Source organism: Salvelinus namaycush, chromosome 2 (assembly GCF_016432855.1).
Source record: "Salvelinus namaycush isolate Seneca chromosome 2, SaNama_1.0, whole genome shotgun sequence".
NCBI classification, from domain to species: Eukaryota; Metazoa; Chordata; class Actinopteri; order Salmoniformes; family Salmonidae; genus Salvelinus; species Salvelinus namaycush.
This window is the reverse complement of record NC_052308.1, coordinates 52,759,656-52,777,795: the sequence shown is the minus strand read 5'-3', so window position 1 is coordinate 52,777,795 and position 18,140 is coordinate 52,759,656. Positions and strand designations below refer to the sequence as shown.

General features: G+C 43.5%; 1 protein-coding gene across 1 annotated transcript in view; it reads right to left on the bottom strand.

The window, feature by feature from the left end:
• Positions 1 to 355: 355 nt before the first annotated feature.
• The window catches only part of LOC120026609 (proto-oncogene tyrosine-protein kinase Src-like), a 30,576-nt gene continuing 12,791 nt past the window's right edge, over positions 356 to 18,140 (bottom strand). The window contains exons 8-11 of the mRNA XM_038971415.1: positions 18,007 to 18,083; positions 17,618 to 17,771; positions 2,080 to 2,211; positions 356 to 1,686 (exon numbers count right to left, since the gene is read on the bottom strand). Of these exons, the coding sequence (XP_038827343.1) occupies positions 1,478 to 1,686; positions 2,080 to 2,211; positions 17,618 to 17,771; positions 18,007 to 18,083 (572 nt within the window). The 3' untranslated portion in view covers positions 356 to 1,477. The remainder of the gene's footprint in view (positions 1,687 to 2,079; positions 2,212 to 17,617; positions 17,772 to 18,006; positions 18,084 to 18,140) is intronic.

Genomic DNA, 18,140 nt, shown 5'->3' with positions numbered 1-18,140 from the left:
CCTTCATATCCGATTGGCTCAAAGCTTTACTTAAATTTTCATGTTTTTATCATAAATGTATTGTTCATTCCCATAAACCCCCTAAATAGGAATGCATTTAAGAATTTAAGTTTTGGGTCCAAATGATTGTACAACTGAGCCCCAATAATCTCAGGGTGATTGCACCAAAACACAGGGCTGTGTTCAATAGGTACCAAACAGAATAAAACGGACTGAAACAGGCAGGGACAATGTGGCCATTTTTTACCAGAGTGAGTCTGTATTAACACGGAGTATCCTTGACGTCACTTCTATGGGTATAATATAAAGCTGTCTTCCAAATGGTTTCGCGTGAAACTGTCTGGGAGCTTTACAATTGACAGTTTTATTGACATGGACACAGGAAGAAAGTAGCATCCGTAAAAAACAACAAAAAAGAAGAAAAACAAAGGAAAACCTTTAAAAAACATTTGTTTTGGAGACACCTGATGACCTGGAGTAAGCAGCACTTGAGAATACTGGAGAGATATAGAGAGGAGGAAATGGGAAGAGAGAGATAGATAAACAACGAGATAGAGGGACAGACAGAGCGAAACACACACACACACAGAGGCTGAGTCCTAAATGGCACCGTATTCCCTACTAGTGTACTAGTGTACCAGAGCCCTAGTGTACTACTTTTGACGAGGGTCTACAGGGCTCTGATCAGGAGTAGTGCGCTGTATAAGGAATAGGGTGCCATTTGGCTCACACAAGAGAGAGGGACAATAGACAGATGGCACCTACAGTATGCCACGTTGGCAGTGCTCTGCAAAAGAGGAGGTGGAGAGGTCAGATGCTGTGGCGCTATGGCTGCATCTAGATTCTCCAAACTCATAGATTTCAACAATGGGGGAGACTTCCTCTAGTCTAGCCAATGCTTGACAGGTAGTGCACACTCTGGGAGAAGTGTGAAGGAATCCGGACAGAGCCTTTGAGAAGAAGGGTACTAGGACAGAGAGGGAGGGTCAAAACAATGGTCATCTCATTATCCTCCGTCCTCCCTTTGGATTCTCCGCGGTGAAGTTTCCCCTAGCTACAGATTTAGGATGAGCTTCCTCTCCCCCAATCCTAACCTTAACTATTAGTGGAGAAAATGCTAAATTAAGGGGCAAATGCACTCTTCTCCTTAGGACACTACAGCTGCTCAACACCTTTCCCCCACATATCTGGGATCAGCACCTTTCACTCAAGCACTACGAATGTCCCCACAAAAACTGTCTCGGGATCAGTTATTACCAACGCTTCCCACTTCCCCCAAAAGCTCCATGTAAGAAGCCACTCATAACCAAAGATCTAGGATCAGCTCATCATCTCTCCCCAATCCTAAACCATCCTTAACCATTGTCCATTACAGGGAGGAAATAATGCAAAACCGTCCCTTGATCAGTGTTTAAAGTTAGCAGGGGTGGGCAAGTCCACCCATGTGGTCCCGTGGTGGGACCGATGTCCCTGAGACCTATAGGTTCTCCCCAGGCTGGTACTGGGGCTCGGTGGAGGTAAAGTAATCTTCCAGGAAGCCCTGGAGGTACTCGAAGGTGGGCCTCTCCTCGGCATCCTTCCTCCAGCAGGTGAGCATGAGCTCGTGCATTGAGCTCGGGCACTCGCCGGGACAGGGCATCCGGTATCCGCGCTCCACCTGCTCCAGCACCTCCCGGTTCACCATGCCTGAAGGGAGGGGTTGGGGGGGGAAGAGGGGAGACCGCATTTGTCTATCAAGATTTTCAGAATTGTTTTAAAGAGCCATTTGTACAACTTTTCTATGGCATATTCTGAATCTGCCACTTGCCAATTTTGGGGGGGAATTATAGCTAAAAACAATATATTTTCAATGCAAACCCCTCCTTTATGAATACTATAATAAGCACACGGAACATACAAACCCTGCCCTTTCCGTTCACTTCTCAGTGCAATTGTATGTAAAGGCTAATCTTGGGCTATTGTTTAGTCAAAGTCTATGGAACCCTGAAGAAGGCATTGTGTGTCGAAATATTGGTGTTTTATACCTATAGAGTGTGGGACTACCTTTAGAATTGTTTCATAAAGGAAAGTAAATGGTACCTGGATATGGTACTCTGCCTTTGGTGGCGAGTTCAGTGAGCAGGACCCCAAATGACCAAACATCTGATTTGATGGTGAAGCGGCCGTAGAGGGCAGCCTCTGGCGCCGTCCACTTAATGGGGAACTTGGCTCCTGGGGAAACAAAAATGTGGATTGATGACTCATGGTCTTTTATCAAATGTACCTTTGACTACGGTAGCCAAAATGTCAGTGCTTTTAACTCAAAGAAATCAATAAAAGTACTTTTTCCTAAAACAAGGCTAGAGTTAAGCCTCTACAGTCTGCTGAAATGGAAAACGTGACTTACTTTTGTCGTTGTATTTTGCTCATTTCCAGTTGTCTGGATGCGATATACATTTTTCCTTTCACTGCATGTTATTTAGCCCCTTCATTACAATCACTGAAGTCACAGAGTGAGTCATCAAGAGACCAGTTGGAATGAAAACCAGGTTCAACAGGGCCCTCCAAAACCAGGTTTAGTATTTTAATGTTTCAGGCAAGTCAATTAATAACACATTCTTATTTACAATGACGGCCTACCAAGAGGAAAAAGGCCTCCTGTGGGGACAGGGGCTGGTATTAAAAATAACAAAACAAACTTTAGGACAAGAGACACCACAACACTACATAAAGTGAGACCGAAGACAACATGGCCGCAACACAACATGACAGCAGCACAACATGACAGCAGCACAAACATGGTACAAACACTGTTAGGCACATACAATAGCATGAAGTGCAAAAATGTAGACAACAATCGATCACTCGAAGCAACCACAAGTGTCAGTTAGATGGAGATAAAACTGTGCAGTTTGAGTGTTATTTGCAGCTCGTTCCAGTCACTAGCTGCAGCAAACTGAAAAGAGGAGCAACCCAGGGATGTGTGTTTTACAATGACAGCCTACACCGGCCAAACCCTAACAAGGACGACACTGGGCCAATTGTGCACCGCCCTATGGGACTCCCGATCACGGCCAGTTGTGATACAGCCTGGGATCAGGGTTAGTTTGGCAGCCAGGGTGAAAGACAAGCGATTACAATAGATAAAGGAAACAAAGTCTAGATTTAACCTTAGCCTGCAGCTTGTGTTTTGGAGGTGTTCAGAACAAGGTTAAGGGCAGAGAAAGCTTGCTGGACACTAACAAAGCTTTTTTGTAGAGTGTTTAACACAAAATCCGGGGTGGGGCCAGCGGAGTATAAGACTATCATCTGCATATAAATGGATGAGAGAGCTTCCTACTGCCTGAGTTATGTTGTTGATGTAAATTGCGAAGAGCGTGGGGCTTAGAATCGGGTCTTAGGGTACTCCCTAGCTGACAGGTAGTGGCTGAGACAGCAGATGTTCTGACTTTACACATTGGACTCTGAGATAGGTAGTTAGCAAACCAGGCCGAAGTCCCCTCAGAGACACCAATACTCCTTAGCCGACCCACATGAATGGAATGGTCTACCGTATCAAAAGATTTGCCCAAGTCAATAAAAACAGCAGCACAACATTGCTTAGAGTCAAGTGCAGTGGGGAAATAATGTAGGACCTTTAAGGTTGCAGTGACAAATCCATAACCTGAGTGGAAAGCAGATTGCATACCAGAGAGAATACTATAGACATCAAGAAAGCCAGTCAGTTGATTATTGACACGTTTTTCAAAACTTGATTAACAGGGCAAGATAGAAATTGGCCTATAACAGTTAGGATCAGCTTGATCTCCCCCTTTAAATAAAGGATGCACCGTGGCTGCCTTCCAAGCACTGGGAAACTCCCCTGAGTGGAGAGACAGGTTAAAAAGGAACATTGTCGTGAACCATGGGATGGATGTAACTCTCACGCCCGCAGAGCTACAACAGGTTCTGGGATGGAGAGAGCAGGAGTCCAAGAAGATGGAGAGTCAACAGGACGGGAAGAGGAACAGTAGGGAGAGAGCTGAGAGACATCGCAGCCAGCAGAGGAAGGAGGAGGCAGGCAGCCCCCAGTCTGTCCAAAACATCGTCACCGAAGATAGAGGCAGCATTTTTGCTTTTTCTACAGAGCCTTTTTCTAGAACACCTCTCTCTTTTTGGGGCATTTTTTACTTTAGCTTTAATTGCTGTTTTTAGCTGTTGGGAAAGGAGCCTCTGCTTTTAACCCACAGGGAAAGGACCATATCATTTGTATTTTCCTTTAGGAGGAACAGGATTGGGTTTCCTCAAGGTTGGGAGCTAAGATATCCATAGGATAAGTAGACTCTCTGTAAAGGGCTTTGCTTGAAAAAACACATGCGGTGCGTTTCCTCTTGAAAGGCCACTGACCGAAATAGACCGGAGAGTTTCCTCCCTTTGTTACCGGTGTGGGCCCATGCTTGGGGTGTGTATGAGAAATGTCTTAGGACGTTAGTCTGAGGCATGACACGATGATTATACCTTGTTCGTCTCGTGGGACACTAGGTCCCATTACAGTGCATAACTCCAGGTCCACGGGTGAAGGGTTTGTGACGCGCACCCGTGGGTGTAAAACTAAGGTATTTATTAAATGATAAGTTGTTGAGAGGAGAAAGCATACTCATACCACTCCATTTCCCCTGGTCTTATAGCCTTAGGAGAGCCTGACAAACTACGGGTCGCCCTACCTCAGGGCTGGACGCCCCACTGAGTGGTTTTTAATTTCAAAAAATGTTTCTCCCACTCCAGCTGTGACTGGTATCAGCGGGTTGCTGGGATCGGAACTGGGCTGGAAGGCCAACAGCCGTAGGTATTAGGCCTGAAGCAGGGGTAACCTAGGCTAGATCATTAATCTCAAGGGAGAGGCAAGACAACATGCAGCTTCATTGTTTCAAGTTCTTTCTCGACAATGCAACAATAATAAAAGATCAGAATACGAACGAAGTAAATGGCTCAGTAGAAAATAATAAACATGTTAGTATAATACAGAAAGGCACAATTTATAGTACAATATTTACACATTTATCAGAGAAAGGGGGGATTGGCGGGTGTTTTAAATTGAGCAGTAATAGTAAATAAGCAATTGTGATGTGTGTGTAACTTGAATGTTTTTGTGTGTGCATGTGTGTGTGTGCGTGGCAAGTAAGTCCAGGTGGTCATTCCAGTTCAAGTGTTCAGTAGTGTTGGAGCCAGTTCATTTTGTCATTATTTTTCATTTTTCATTTATCAAAATATTTGTTTATTTGATGATATTGCTCATTTAGAATATCATATTTCATTTCTATATACAGGTATGGTGTATGCATTATTTGGTTATGTGGTCTCTTATTATGGTCCTATGATTTGAATTAGAAATAGGTCAACTACGCCCTCTAGCCTCAATTAGTTGGTGGTACAGGTGGGCCCGCCCAGATGGCCATATACTGGTATAAGAGACGTTTGGGAAACCGGGTTGGCATACATTTTTTATCTTGATCTTTTTCCATTTACCTGGAATATTGGAACCTTTGTTTGCCATTGGTCCACATGACAGTATCTGCTGTATCAAAAAAGTCAGATGCATCCACCTCAACGTCAAGGGCATCCAGTGCTAGAATGAAAGCACAGGCTGAGCACGCTGCTTTGAAAGCTTAAGGAAAACAAACATGCCCTTTATATGGAAGAAACACAACAAGGCAAAAAAGGAATTGGTGGAAATGGAAGCTGAGCTGGCTGCAGCTGAGCTTGATTGTGGATATTGGTGATTGTGGCTCAGGAGATGATTGTGGACTACAGGAAAAGGAGGACCGAGCAGGCCCCCATTCTCATCGACAGGGCTGTAGTGGAGCAGGTTGAGAGCTTCAAGTTCCTTGGTGTCCACATGAACAACAAACTAGAATGGTCCAAACACACCAAGACAGTAGTGAAGAGGGCACGACAAAGCCTATTCCCCCTCAGGAAACTAAAATGATTTGGCATGGGTCCTGAGATGCTCAAAAGTTTCTACAGCTTCAACATCGAGAGCATCCTGACTGGTTGCATTACTGCCTGGTACGGCAATTGCTCGGCCTCTGACCGCAAGGCACTACAGAGGGTAGTGTGTACGGCCATGTACATCACTGGGGCTAAGCTGCCTGCCACCCTGGACCTCTACACCAGGCGGTGTCAGAGGAAGGCCCTAAAAATTGTCAAAGACCCCAGCCACCCCAGTCATAGACTGTTCTCTCTACTACCGCATGGCAAGCGGTACCGGAGTGCCAAGTCTAGGACAAAAAGGCTTCTCAACAGTTTTTACCCCCAAGCCATAAGACTCCTGAACAGGTAATCAAATAGCTACCTGGACTATTTGCATTGTGTTTCCCCCCCCAACCCCTCTTTTTACGCTGCTGCTACTCTCTGTTCATCATATATGCAGTCACTTTAACCATATCTACATGTACATACTACCTCAATCAGCCTGACTAACCGGTGTCTGTATGTAGCCTCGCTACTTTTATAGCCTCGCTACTGTATAGCATGTCTTTTTACTGTTGTTTTATTTCTTTATTTACCTATTGTTCACCTAATACCTTTTTTGCACTATTGGTTAGAGCCTGTAAGTAAGCATTTCACTGTAAGGTCTACACCTGTTGTATTCGGCACACGTGACAAATAAACTTTGATTTGATGCATCCGCTGCCAAAATGTAAGTTTTAAAATAATGTGAAAAATCCTCTGTTGCACAAACAAGAACGAGTTAAGTGGGTGACAGTAAAAGTGACTGGACTGAAGCTTACCACAAAGCCTATGAGGCATTCCGGCGACTGTATGGAGAAAACTCAATGGGTGACAAAAGAAACTGGACCGAACTTGACCAAAATACCTCTGAGGCGTACATACAAATGATGACACCAAATCCTGCACCAACATCACAGGGTTTACTCCTACTGAGTCTGGTAGCAGCAATTGTGATGTGTGTGTAACTTGAATGTATTTGTGTTTGTGTGCGGCAAGTAAGTCCAGGTGGGGCCAGGATCCAAACAGGGAGACCGACAAGCAGAGGTGTGGACTCGAGTCATATGACTTGGACTCGAGTCAGACTCGAGTCACAAATATGATGACTTGCAACTCGACTTTGACTTTAACACCAATGACTCGTGACTTGACTTGGACGTGAGCCTTATGACTCGACCTGACTTGATACTCTCCCCAAGCCCAAATATAAAAAATTATGCTATTAAAAAAAGGTGTGCAGCGCATCAACTCTTCATTTAACGGATTAAAGTTTGAATCGGACAGCAGCCAATCAAATTGTGCCAGCAGAGAAAAATTTGTGCGTGGCAGTGCGGAGGAACGTCGGCGGGTGAATTCAGATTGAGCAACTGGAAAGATGATACCCCAAATCATAATTTTCGGATATACAGACTACGCTTTGCAACTTGCAACTCGGATATACAGACTACGTATTGCAACTTGCAAAACGTGTGGGAAGAAAATTACAGATGGAGGCGCAACAACTTCCAACTTTGTTCGACATTTGAAGCTGCACAAAGAATGGTAAGTTGTGGCTAATATAGCCGACAGCTATATATAACTTTGCTAGTATAGCATGTAGGCTAACATAACGTTAAATCAATGAGCCTCCACACAGTCAGCCAGGAACGTGATCATTGCACCCAAGATTGAGACCAGGCAAGATTGTGCTACTGCCCCGCTCAATTTTCTTTTTTATATGCTTACAGATTTGAACAATACCAGATGAACAAAAGTGTCACAAGTGAACCACAACAGTCTCCAATCTCACAGTTCATGGAGACCCGTGTAGGGCAGTACAGCATGAATCATCCACAGCAGAAAGCTATCAACAATGCAATACTGTCCGACCTGGTTATCGATTGCAACTTGCCTCTGTCTATTGTGGAAAACAAGAGTTTGTCACTTCCTGTCAGTGGTTGACAGTAAGTACAGCCCAGTGTGTCGCAGAACATAGACATCAAAAGTAGAGAACCACGCTACAGAGAGACGTTCAAAACTGAAAACTCAGTTGAGCAACACAGACCATGTTTCAGTCACAGTGGACATTTGGTCCGACCGAACGATGAGGGGGTTCCTTGGTGTCACTGTGCACTGCATGGAGAAAGATGGAGAGAGGATACAGCTCAAGTCCAATCCTCTTGGCCTGTGAGCACTTCAAAGGCCCACACACGGCCGAAAGAATCTGTGAGCAATTTGAGGCCATATGTGGTGAGTACAGCATTAAAGATAAATTGGACTATATCATCAGTGATAATGCTACCAACATGAGAAAAGCATTCACCGTGTGCTTCCCCATTGAACAAGAAGATGAAGTACATGACAAAGATCACCTTGATGACCCAGAGCTCTGGAATGACCTAACCCTGGAAGACCAGCAAACAGTGGATGCTGCTATTGCAAAAAAACAGTGCTTGCAGTGTTTCAAGCCGTCTCCAGCTGGTGGTGGGAGACGGCTTGAAAGAAACAAAAGTGATGACTCCTCTTTCAAAGTGATCAATAATCAGCTCACTGCTGCATACAAGCACAACATTCAAAGAGGTGTTTGAGGCATCCCTGCTGCTGTCATAAAGGCTGGGCACAAGGAGTTGTTGTTCACAGTACGGGAGTGGAATAAGTTGAAGGAGTTGGTGGACATCCTGAAGCCATTTGGAGAAGCAACAGATATGACACAGGGGGAGTAGATAGTCCCAATCAGTTATGTTGTTCCCTCGGTTCTGTCCCTGAATCACCACCCGGAGCAGTGGATGCCCCAAGTCCATTTCCTGAGCGGCCTGGTCAGAAGTCTCCAGGCATCCCTGAACAAAAGATTTATTGGAATCTTCATCAATGTGAAAATGGCCAGGACAAGATGGAATCACTGCCCCCTTTTCAGATCCAGTCTACCTCAAAGCAGCTGCCTTGGATCCGGATTTTTCTCTGATGTGGGTAGAGCACCATGTGCTGGTCAAGGAGGAGGTGGCACAAAGAGTTAAAGGTAAATATTATTGAGTTTAATGTAACGTTTTCTCATAATTTAATCCAATTGACTGCAACAATAATACTTTTTCAGTTTAACATACTGCATCACCAATACTCTAATACCGGCCTTTTTGTTTCTGCTATGCTTTTACATGTTTTGCCAGAACTGATTCTGCAAGAAGCTACAGGGACTGAGCAAGCTGTGCCTCTTGTTGATGAGGAAGAGCGAGAGGACCATAGTCTTGGACAAGAAGAAGGGCTGTTTGCAGCATAGTGTAAGAGGCAGAAGAAAGCTGTTGGGACCACTCCAGCGATACAGCTAAGTCACTACCTTGACATATGCGAAGGACAGAATGCCCTCTTGTTCTGAGCAATGAACAGGAAGGCTCTTCCTTCACTGTCCCGAGTGGCCATCAGGGTCTTGGCAGTGCCTGCCTCCAGTGCTCCGGTGGAGCGTGTCTTCAGCCATGGAGGCATCATACTGCGGCCTCATCGTGCACAAATGACTGACAGACTTTCATCGAATTTGGTCTTTTGCAAATGCAATGCATTATAGGGCCCGGAGATAAGAGAAAAAAATGAAACTGTTTATGCATTACACACACACACACACACACACACACACACACACACACACACACACACACACACACACACACACACACACACACACACACACACACACACACACACACACACACACACACACACACACACACACACACACACGTAGTTCAGGTATTATCTCCCATCTTTGGGATCTGTATTGTTTTCTCAGACATTCAGGCCAGTGTTCAAATTGTAGGCCTACTTGAAGTTCAGTATCAGTTGTTTTGATGTACCTTTTAATAAATGATTGTAACTTTATGGCAGGGTTGTTTTAGGTGTCTAGAGTATATCTGGAGAGAGAGAGAGCACTACAATACTTGGTTTTTGTTGTCATATTGATGGGTCTTTCTCATGGCTACCCATGTATTTCCATGGAAATATAAAGTTTATTTGGAAAGTAATAAATATATATATTTTTTAAAAGCATTCATGATTTGCATAAATTGTATATACTATTACTCTTGTTAAATATGAAATGGTATTACATTTGGTGAAGAGCACATTATGACTTGTTAAGGACTCGAAACTCAAAGTTTAGGACATGAGACTTGAATTGATACTTGGCGGTCTTGACTTGAGACTTGCCTGTCTTGACTTGGGACTTGAGTGCTAAGACTTGAGACTTACTTGTGTAAAACAATTCCTTGGTCCCACCTCTGCCAACAAGCACAGCAGCCACAGCAGCAGCCACTAACACTCATAGATGGTGCTAATGTGCAAGCAACTCAAAGTGCAGGTTCAAACCAGGCTAATGCTACTAGCAACCAAGCTAATGTTACAAGCCACTAAGATAATGCTACCAGCTACATTGCTAATGATACTAGCAACCGAGATGCTCTCACCAATGCTATCCAAAGACAGAATGACATCACTGAATTTCTGATAAACAGCAGCAGCTCTCTCTACTGCAAGAGAGAAATACCAGTGTTCGATGGTGACCCACTTCATTACAGGTCATTAATTAAAGCTTTCCAACATGATATTGAATGCAAAGCAAACAACATGCAAGGCAGGCTTTATTATTTAGAGAAGTATACAAGTGGCCAACCAAGAGAACTTGTTTGTAGCCATTTGCACATGAATCCAGCAACGGGATACAATGAAGCAAGGACACAGCAGGAGTTCAACTGGCAATTCAAATAAAAATCTGCCTAATGGAAAAAGATCTGAGCTGGTCAGTCATTACACCAGAAGATGGGAAGGCATTGCGTTCTTATGCACTATTCTTTAGAGGCTGTTCTAACACAATGCAGGACATTAAAACACATGGAGGACCTGGAGAATCCAGCCAATCTCAGAGCTATTGTCTCAAAACTGCCATTCAAGCTCCAGAAGAAGTGGAGTTCAGGTGTGTGATTTTCAGGATCAACACAGTAGAAAAGCCCAGTTTAAAGACTTGGTGGAAGCTTGTGTAGAAGCAGGCCCGAATGGAATTGGATCCAGTCTATGGTGACATTCAAGACACCACAGTTCAAAAGGTCAGGTTCCAAGCTTAAGTCCACAGACTCAATGCAAAGGGTTAAACCCTCCAGCAGGAAGAGCAGGTTTGCCACCACAGTTGGAGCAGTAACTGAAAAAGCTGTGAAATCAAACTCCAGCACAGACAGAAAGCAAGACAACACATCAGGTGCCTTTAAAGAAACTACATTTTCTGTGACCGTGATCATGCATTGGAATTCTGTCAGAAGTTGAAACATTAGGCCAAAACTAGAAGAAAGTTGAATTTCTCAAAAGCAAAAGCTTCTACATTGGATGTCTCACAAGGGGACATAGAGTATGAGTAAGACCTGTCAGAAGCACATGACCTGACAACAGTGTAATCAAAAGCACCAAAGTTTGTTGCACTTTGAAAGGGAAAAGAATAACCACCAGCAGGCTGAGGCGGCGGCTCCTACAGAAGCCACTGAAAAGGCACTAGTGACAAGTGTAATGGTCCCCTTAAACGTCAGCAGTCATACTAGGGCCAGTAGGAAAGAGTGTGCTCTCGCCATTGTACAACTTCAGGTCAAACCCTCGAAAGGGAGAAAAATTGTGCAAACATATGCTTTCCTTGACCCTGGGAGGAAAGCAACGTTTTACACTGAGGAACTGATGACTCAGCTAAAATGCTAAAGGTAAGAAAATGGAGATCCTTCTGAAGACAATGGACCAGGAAAAGCCTGTCTCCAGTCGCAAGGTCACCGGGTTAGAAGTGGCTGGTCTCAAGAGCAACACTTTCCTTCAGTTGCCAGACGTCTACGCACAACCAAGTATCCATGTCACCAAAGACAACATTCACTCGCAAGACAACCTCAGATGGTGGCCGTATCTTAGGGATGTTGAGTTGACCCAAATCAATGCCAATGTTGAGCTACTGATTGGTCTGAGTATGTGAGTGAAGTGGAGCTGGAGCGGAGTGTGCCCAAATTGACTGGAGCGTGGAGCGAGTTTCCGGAAAAGCTGTAGCGTCGGCTTTCTCACCCGCTTCAATTTAGCTCCAATACCGCTCACTTCACTAGCTCAGGGCATGCCCGGTCCAGCATGCATCTATAGGCTACTTGTGCGCTGCTATAGCCCCTTGCTTTAGCTACTGGTCTGGTAGTTCGTAAAAATATATATTTTCTGGAAAAAAAATAAAACACACAGGTGCAGAATCAAGGCGACTTACAAAGATAAGGAGGACCAAAAGCAAGAGGGAATGCGGTGATGTAGGTTCCACAATAGAAGAATCATTGTTGAATCTGAAAAGACACGTATCCAAAAAGCATGATGGTGTACTACGTACACATGCTAACAGAAAGGAATGAGGTGTGTTACTAGCTAAGTGTGTCATTGTAGAAAAGTATTTATAAACAAAAAATCTGATATCTTAACCTTTTCATTTGAGGTTTCAAATATCTCTAACCGTCACCCCAGCTAATTATTTTATGCTCGTGATGTCAGAATACACTCACCAAAATGCGATTGTTACGCAACAGGACAGTTAACCCGCGCTGCTCTCAAACCAAGACACACACGGGCTGCTAATCATCTATAGGCTATATTTCAACTTGTCAATTTGAAATGATTTTTGAACAAGTTTTATTTTCTAACAACAGTTTGAATTGAGGTGTGTTCCGTCTCCTCATTAATTCACATAGAAGTAGCCAAATTTATGTTTGAGGCTTTACTGAACCGGACAAACTTCTCTTTTCAATGAGAGCCTAAGCACCTCCCCATTGTTTCCCCAGACCAAATATGCAGACATTTGCACAGTCTAGCACAAACTTTTTCCCCCTGGCACATTTTCTGGCTGGCGATCGCATTGCCTTCATTGTTGTTTTCCTTACAAATAATAACTTTGGACGTGTGCGCTCCAATCAAAGTAAGTGCCTTATTTTCTGTATATCGTGTTGTCGTTTCTACTGTTGCATACCATATGTATGTATGAAGAATAACGTATTTACTTTTTTATTCACGTTTTCAAGTGCTGGTGACAAATCATGCACATCCGATTCTTGCATAGATTGTAATGGAGACATATGATGTGTGTAAAATAGTTTGAAGGTTGTACTGATTATGAAGAGCTAATGCTAAGCTATTTGCCAGCTGTGTGGCACCATGTTTGTTGACATTATACAATGCATTCTGGGTGTTACATAAATCTGTCAGAACAGATGTTATAAAAAAATGAGGTGAGGGATGGTTCACTCATCTTTCGAGTAAACTTCCAGAAGTGAATGAAGGGAAGTGAATGATGGTAGACGACAAGACCCCTTCAACATGCATACTGCAAAGGTATCAAACTCATCTTGTCTCTTATCTTTAGTTGACCAGGAAAAAAAAAACATGGTGTCACGAACAAACTACCCATTGTCGGATTACTTTCGATTTTTAGAAAGTGTTTTACTCAATTATTTTGATCAATGGTGAGCTCACCTGTGATGTAATGATTTGTGAATTGCATTTATATTAGCTAGTTCAAATTATGGTTAGAAAAATATGACTGCTTGTGTTAGGTCCATATTTCCTTAATTAGCGCTAGGACTAATGTAGCCTACATTTCCCGGTTTGGATGATTGTGTTACGCTGTCGCCAATTTTGTGTATGTCTTAACATTACTTCCAGAAAGAAACATTCAGAAGTCACATTCAGAACATAATGTTGTACGGACTGCGTTTGTGCAAAATGTTTCTGTGAAAAAAACAGTGTTGCCAGCTCAAACGCTGACTGCTTCAATCGAAACTAAACGTTGTAAATAAGCTGTCACGTCTGCTCCTGCTCCCCGTCTCCTGCGTTCAACGTCGCCGGTTTACTAAATCACTGGCTCTGAAAACCAGCATTACGCACACCTGGCACCATCGTTACACGCACCTGCGCCTCATCAGGAGACACACCTGGACTCCATAATTTCACTGATTACTTCCCCTATATCTGTCACTCCCTTAGTTCCATTCCCCAGGCAGTATTGGTTATGTTTCATGTCCAGACGATACTTTTGTTTTGTATCGTTCCATGTTTATGGCTTTATTAACATGCACCCCCTGCACCTGCTTCTCCGTTACATAAAGCTTCTAAATCACACCGGTTTGAGCGTACACTGCAGGGAACACTGTAGAATGATCACACCCATGTGTTGGTACACGTCAAAATTATCATTCTATCATTGATAGGACTAACATATGTGACCCGTTTCAAGAAACGAGTTCAAGAAACTATGTCACTACTTCACAGGAGAGCCGTTTGAACGTAAACTTTTTTATTTAAATCAAAATGCGTTTTTTGGCAGAAATGCCTTCTCGAACATGTCAACTTTCATGTGCCTTACTAACAAACTTGTATGCCATCTATAAAAACAAATAAAATTGTTAAAATTACGAGCCTAGTTGGTTTAGCCATGATTGGCTGAGATAATGAGTGGGCTGGACATGCCAAGAGATGAGTTTTGATTGGTCTGCCACGCTTCTGTCTATTGGAGCTGGTCAGTATGTCTAGGTAATCCTCTCTAACGCGTTTTTAAAAATGTATAGCGTAGTAAAGTTAGTGTTCTGTTAGCTGGCTTGCTCTCTAACTAACATTATGTGTATGCTCTCCACTTTCTGGAGGATTGAGTTTTGAAATCAGTGGAATTCGAGTATGATAGCTAATGAGATGGAGAAAAGACCTGTCTCCGGATTAAATCTTCAAACTAAGGGCAACCATGGCCCTTCAACACCACTTCCAGCAGCATCTGGTCTCCCATCCAGAGACTGACCAGGAACAACCCTGCTTAGCTTCAGAAGCAAGCAAGCAGTGGGATACATTTTTCCAAAGAAAACTTTTGAAAGAATGTATAAAGACATTTTTATAATATGGTACTTAGGCTCCATTTATGGTTATGGTAATTGCTTTGCTTAGAGCAGTTAGCAATTATGGGTTGTTGGGTTGGAGCCAGTTTTCATATTTCCTTGGTTATGCAAATATTTGTTTATTCAAATAAAAGTATATTTGTCACATGTGCCGAATACAATGCTTACTTACAAGCCCTTAACCAACAGTGCAGTTCAAGAAAGAGAAAATATTTACTAAATAAACTAAAGTAAAAAATATATAAAAAAGTGACAATAAAATAACAATAATGAGGCTATATATAGGTGGTACCAGTACCGAGTGAATGTCCGAGTGAATGTAGGTAGGGGTAAAGTGACTATGCATAGATAATAAACAGAGAGTAGCAGCAGTGTAAAAACAAAGGAGGAGGGGGGGTGTCAATGCAAATAGTCCAGGTGGCCATTTTATTAATTGTTCAGCAGTCTTATGGCTTGGGGGTAGAAGCTGTTAAGAAGCCTTTTGGACCTAGACTTGGTGCTCCGGTACCGCTTGCCGTGCGGTAGCAGTGAGAACAGTCTATGACTTGGGTCACTGGAGACAATTTTAGATGACATTTAGAATATCATATTTGATTTCTATATACAGGTATGGTGTATGCATTCTTTGGTTATGAGATCTATTAATATGGACCTATGATTTGAAATAGAAATAGGTCAATTATGCCCTCTAGCCTCCATTAGTTGGTGGTACGGGTGGGCCTGCCCAGATAGCTACCTATTGGGTATAAGAGACAGGAAGTATATGTATTTGTATTTATTATGGATCCCCAGTAGCTGCTGCCAAGGCAACAGCTACTCTTCCTGGGGTCCAGCAAAATTAAGGCAGTTACAATACATTCACAGACAGTATGCCCTCAGGCCCCTACTCCACCACTACCACATATATACAGTACAAAATCCATGTGCACGTGTGTGTATAGTGCGTATGCTATCGTGTGTGTGTATGCATGTGTCTGTGCAATCCATGTGTACGTGTGTGTATAGTGCGTATGCTATCGTGTGTGTGTATGCATGTGTCTGTGACTATGTTTGTGTTGATACACAGTCGCCGCTGTTCCATATTGGGTTTATTTGATCTGTTTTTTAAATACAATTTTACTGCTTGCATGAGTTACTTTATGTGAAATAGAGTTCCATGTAGTCATGGCTCTATTTGGTACTGTGCGCCTTCCATAGTCTGTTCTGGACTTGGGGACTGTGTGGCATGTCTTGTGGGGTATGCATGGGCGTCCGAGCTGTGCGCATGAGTAGTTCAAACAGACAGCTTGGTGCATTCAACATGTCAATACCTCTCATAAATACACGCAGTGATGAAGTCAATCTCTCCTCCACTTTGAGAGATTGACATGCATATTGAGGAGAGATTGACATGAATATTATTCATATTAGCTCTCTGTGTACATCCAAGGGCCAGCCGTGCTGCCCTGTTCTGAACCAACTGCAATTTTCCTAAGTCCTTTTTTGTGGCACCTGACCACATGACTGAACAGTAGTCCAGGTGTGACAAAACTAGGGCCTGTAGGACCTGCCTTGTTATGGACATACTTCTCCCCATTTTAGCTACTGTTGTATCAATATGTTTTGACCATGACAGTTTACAATCCAGGGTAACTCCAAGCAGTTTAGTCACAACTTGCTCAACTTCCACATTATTTATTACAAGATTTAGTTGAGGTTTAGTGAATGATTTGTCCCAAATACAATGCGTTTAGTTTTAGAAATATGTAGGACTAACTTATTCCTTGCCACCCACTTTGAAACTAACTGCAGCTCTTTGTTAAGTGTTGCAGTCATTTCAGAAGGAAGGCCTACCAGGGGTGAAAAATGTTTGGGATACCGAGTTGGCATACATTTGAACCACATATGTTTTACCTTGACCTTTTTAGTTTACCTGGAATATTAGAACCTTTGTTTACCTTGCACTTATCATTATGGATTCTACAAATAAAATGTTTTTAAGTTTTATTCATGAAGTCATCGGTTTCATTTGAATTCTAGGGTTTCTAATTGGATTTTGGATGTGCGTCTCAATCTTGCAACTGCTTTTCCCACGGCTATTCGAAATCCGCTACAAGCAGTCTGACGGCTTGATGATGCTGCAGGACTTCCTCAGGCACGGTTTCATGTAGATGTCCCGGATGGGTGGGAACACGGCCCCAGTGATGTACTGGGCCGTCTTCACCACCTGCTGGAGGACCTTGTATTCGTGGACGGAGCAATATCCGTACCAAGCCGTGATGCAACCGGTCAGGACACTCTCGATGGTGCAGCGGTAGTATTAGGAGAGTACCCGGGGGTGGCATAACACATTTTTTCAGCTGCCTTAGGAAGTAGAAGCACTGTTGTGCCCTCTTGACAAGAGTGGTGGTGTTGTTGGTCCATGTCAAGTCCTTGGTGATGTGGACGCAGAGGAACTTAAAACTGTAGTCTCTACTGCAGTCCCGTTGATGTGCGATGTCTTTGCTTCCTGAAGTCAACAATCAACTCCTTTGTTTTGCTGACGTTGAGGGAGAGGTTGTCCTGGCATCACAATGTCAGTTCACGTACCTAGAGATATTGGACCCGGACCAGAGCCTTACCCTGTCTGGCAGTGTATATATTATCCTCTAAGAGGAGGGGAAGTTGGCCACTTTATACACAGAGACCAGTTGGAAGGAAAACCAGATTAAACACGGGTCCTCCAAAACCAGGTTTAGGACACACAACTACAGATTTGACCTGGACTGAAGCCTTACCCTGTCTGGCAGTGTACTCGTTGTCCTCTATGAGGCGGGCCAGGCCGAAGTCGGCCACTTTACACACCAGGTTGTCTCCTACGAGGATGTTGGCAGCCCTGAGGTCTCTGTGGACGTAGTTCATCCTCTCTACGTATGCCATCCCTGCTGCAATCTGGGAGAGTAGAGGGGAAATTAGATGAAATGAGAGAGAGAGAGTTAGAGGATGAGAATGGGTAGAGGGAAAAAGATAAAAAGTGAGAGGAAGAATAGATACAGCAGAAAGAGGGACCATCAGGGGATAAGGTGAAGAAAGGAGGGGAACAAAAGAAGATGGCAAAATAACTTAAATTGACTTAAATAATATAATTACATGAAAGGTATAATCAACATTGCACTGAATGTCCCACCTGAGATGCCATATCCACTAGCTGGGGTAGACGTAGCAGCTTGCCCGTGTCACCTTTGAGGAAGTCCAACAGGCTACCTGTGGGAGCGACAGCGTTATCAGCATACTGAGAGAGAGAAGGCAGGAGGGAGGGAA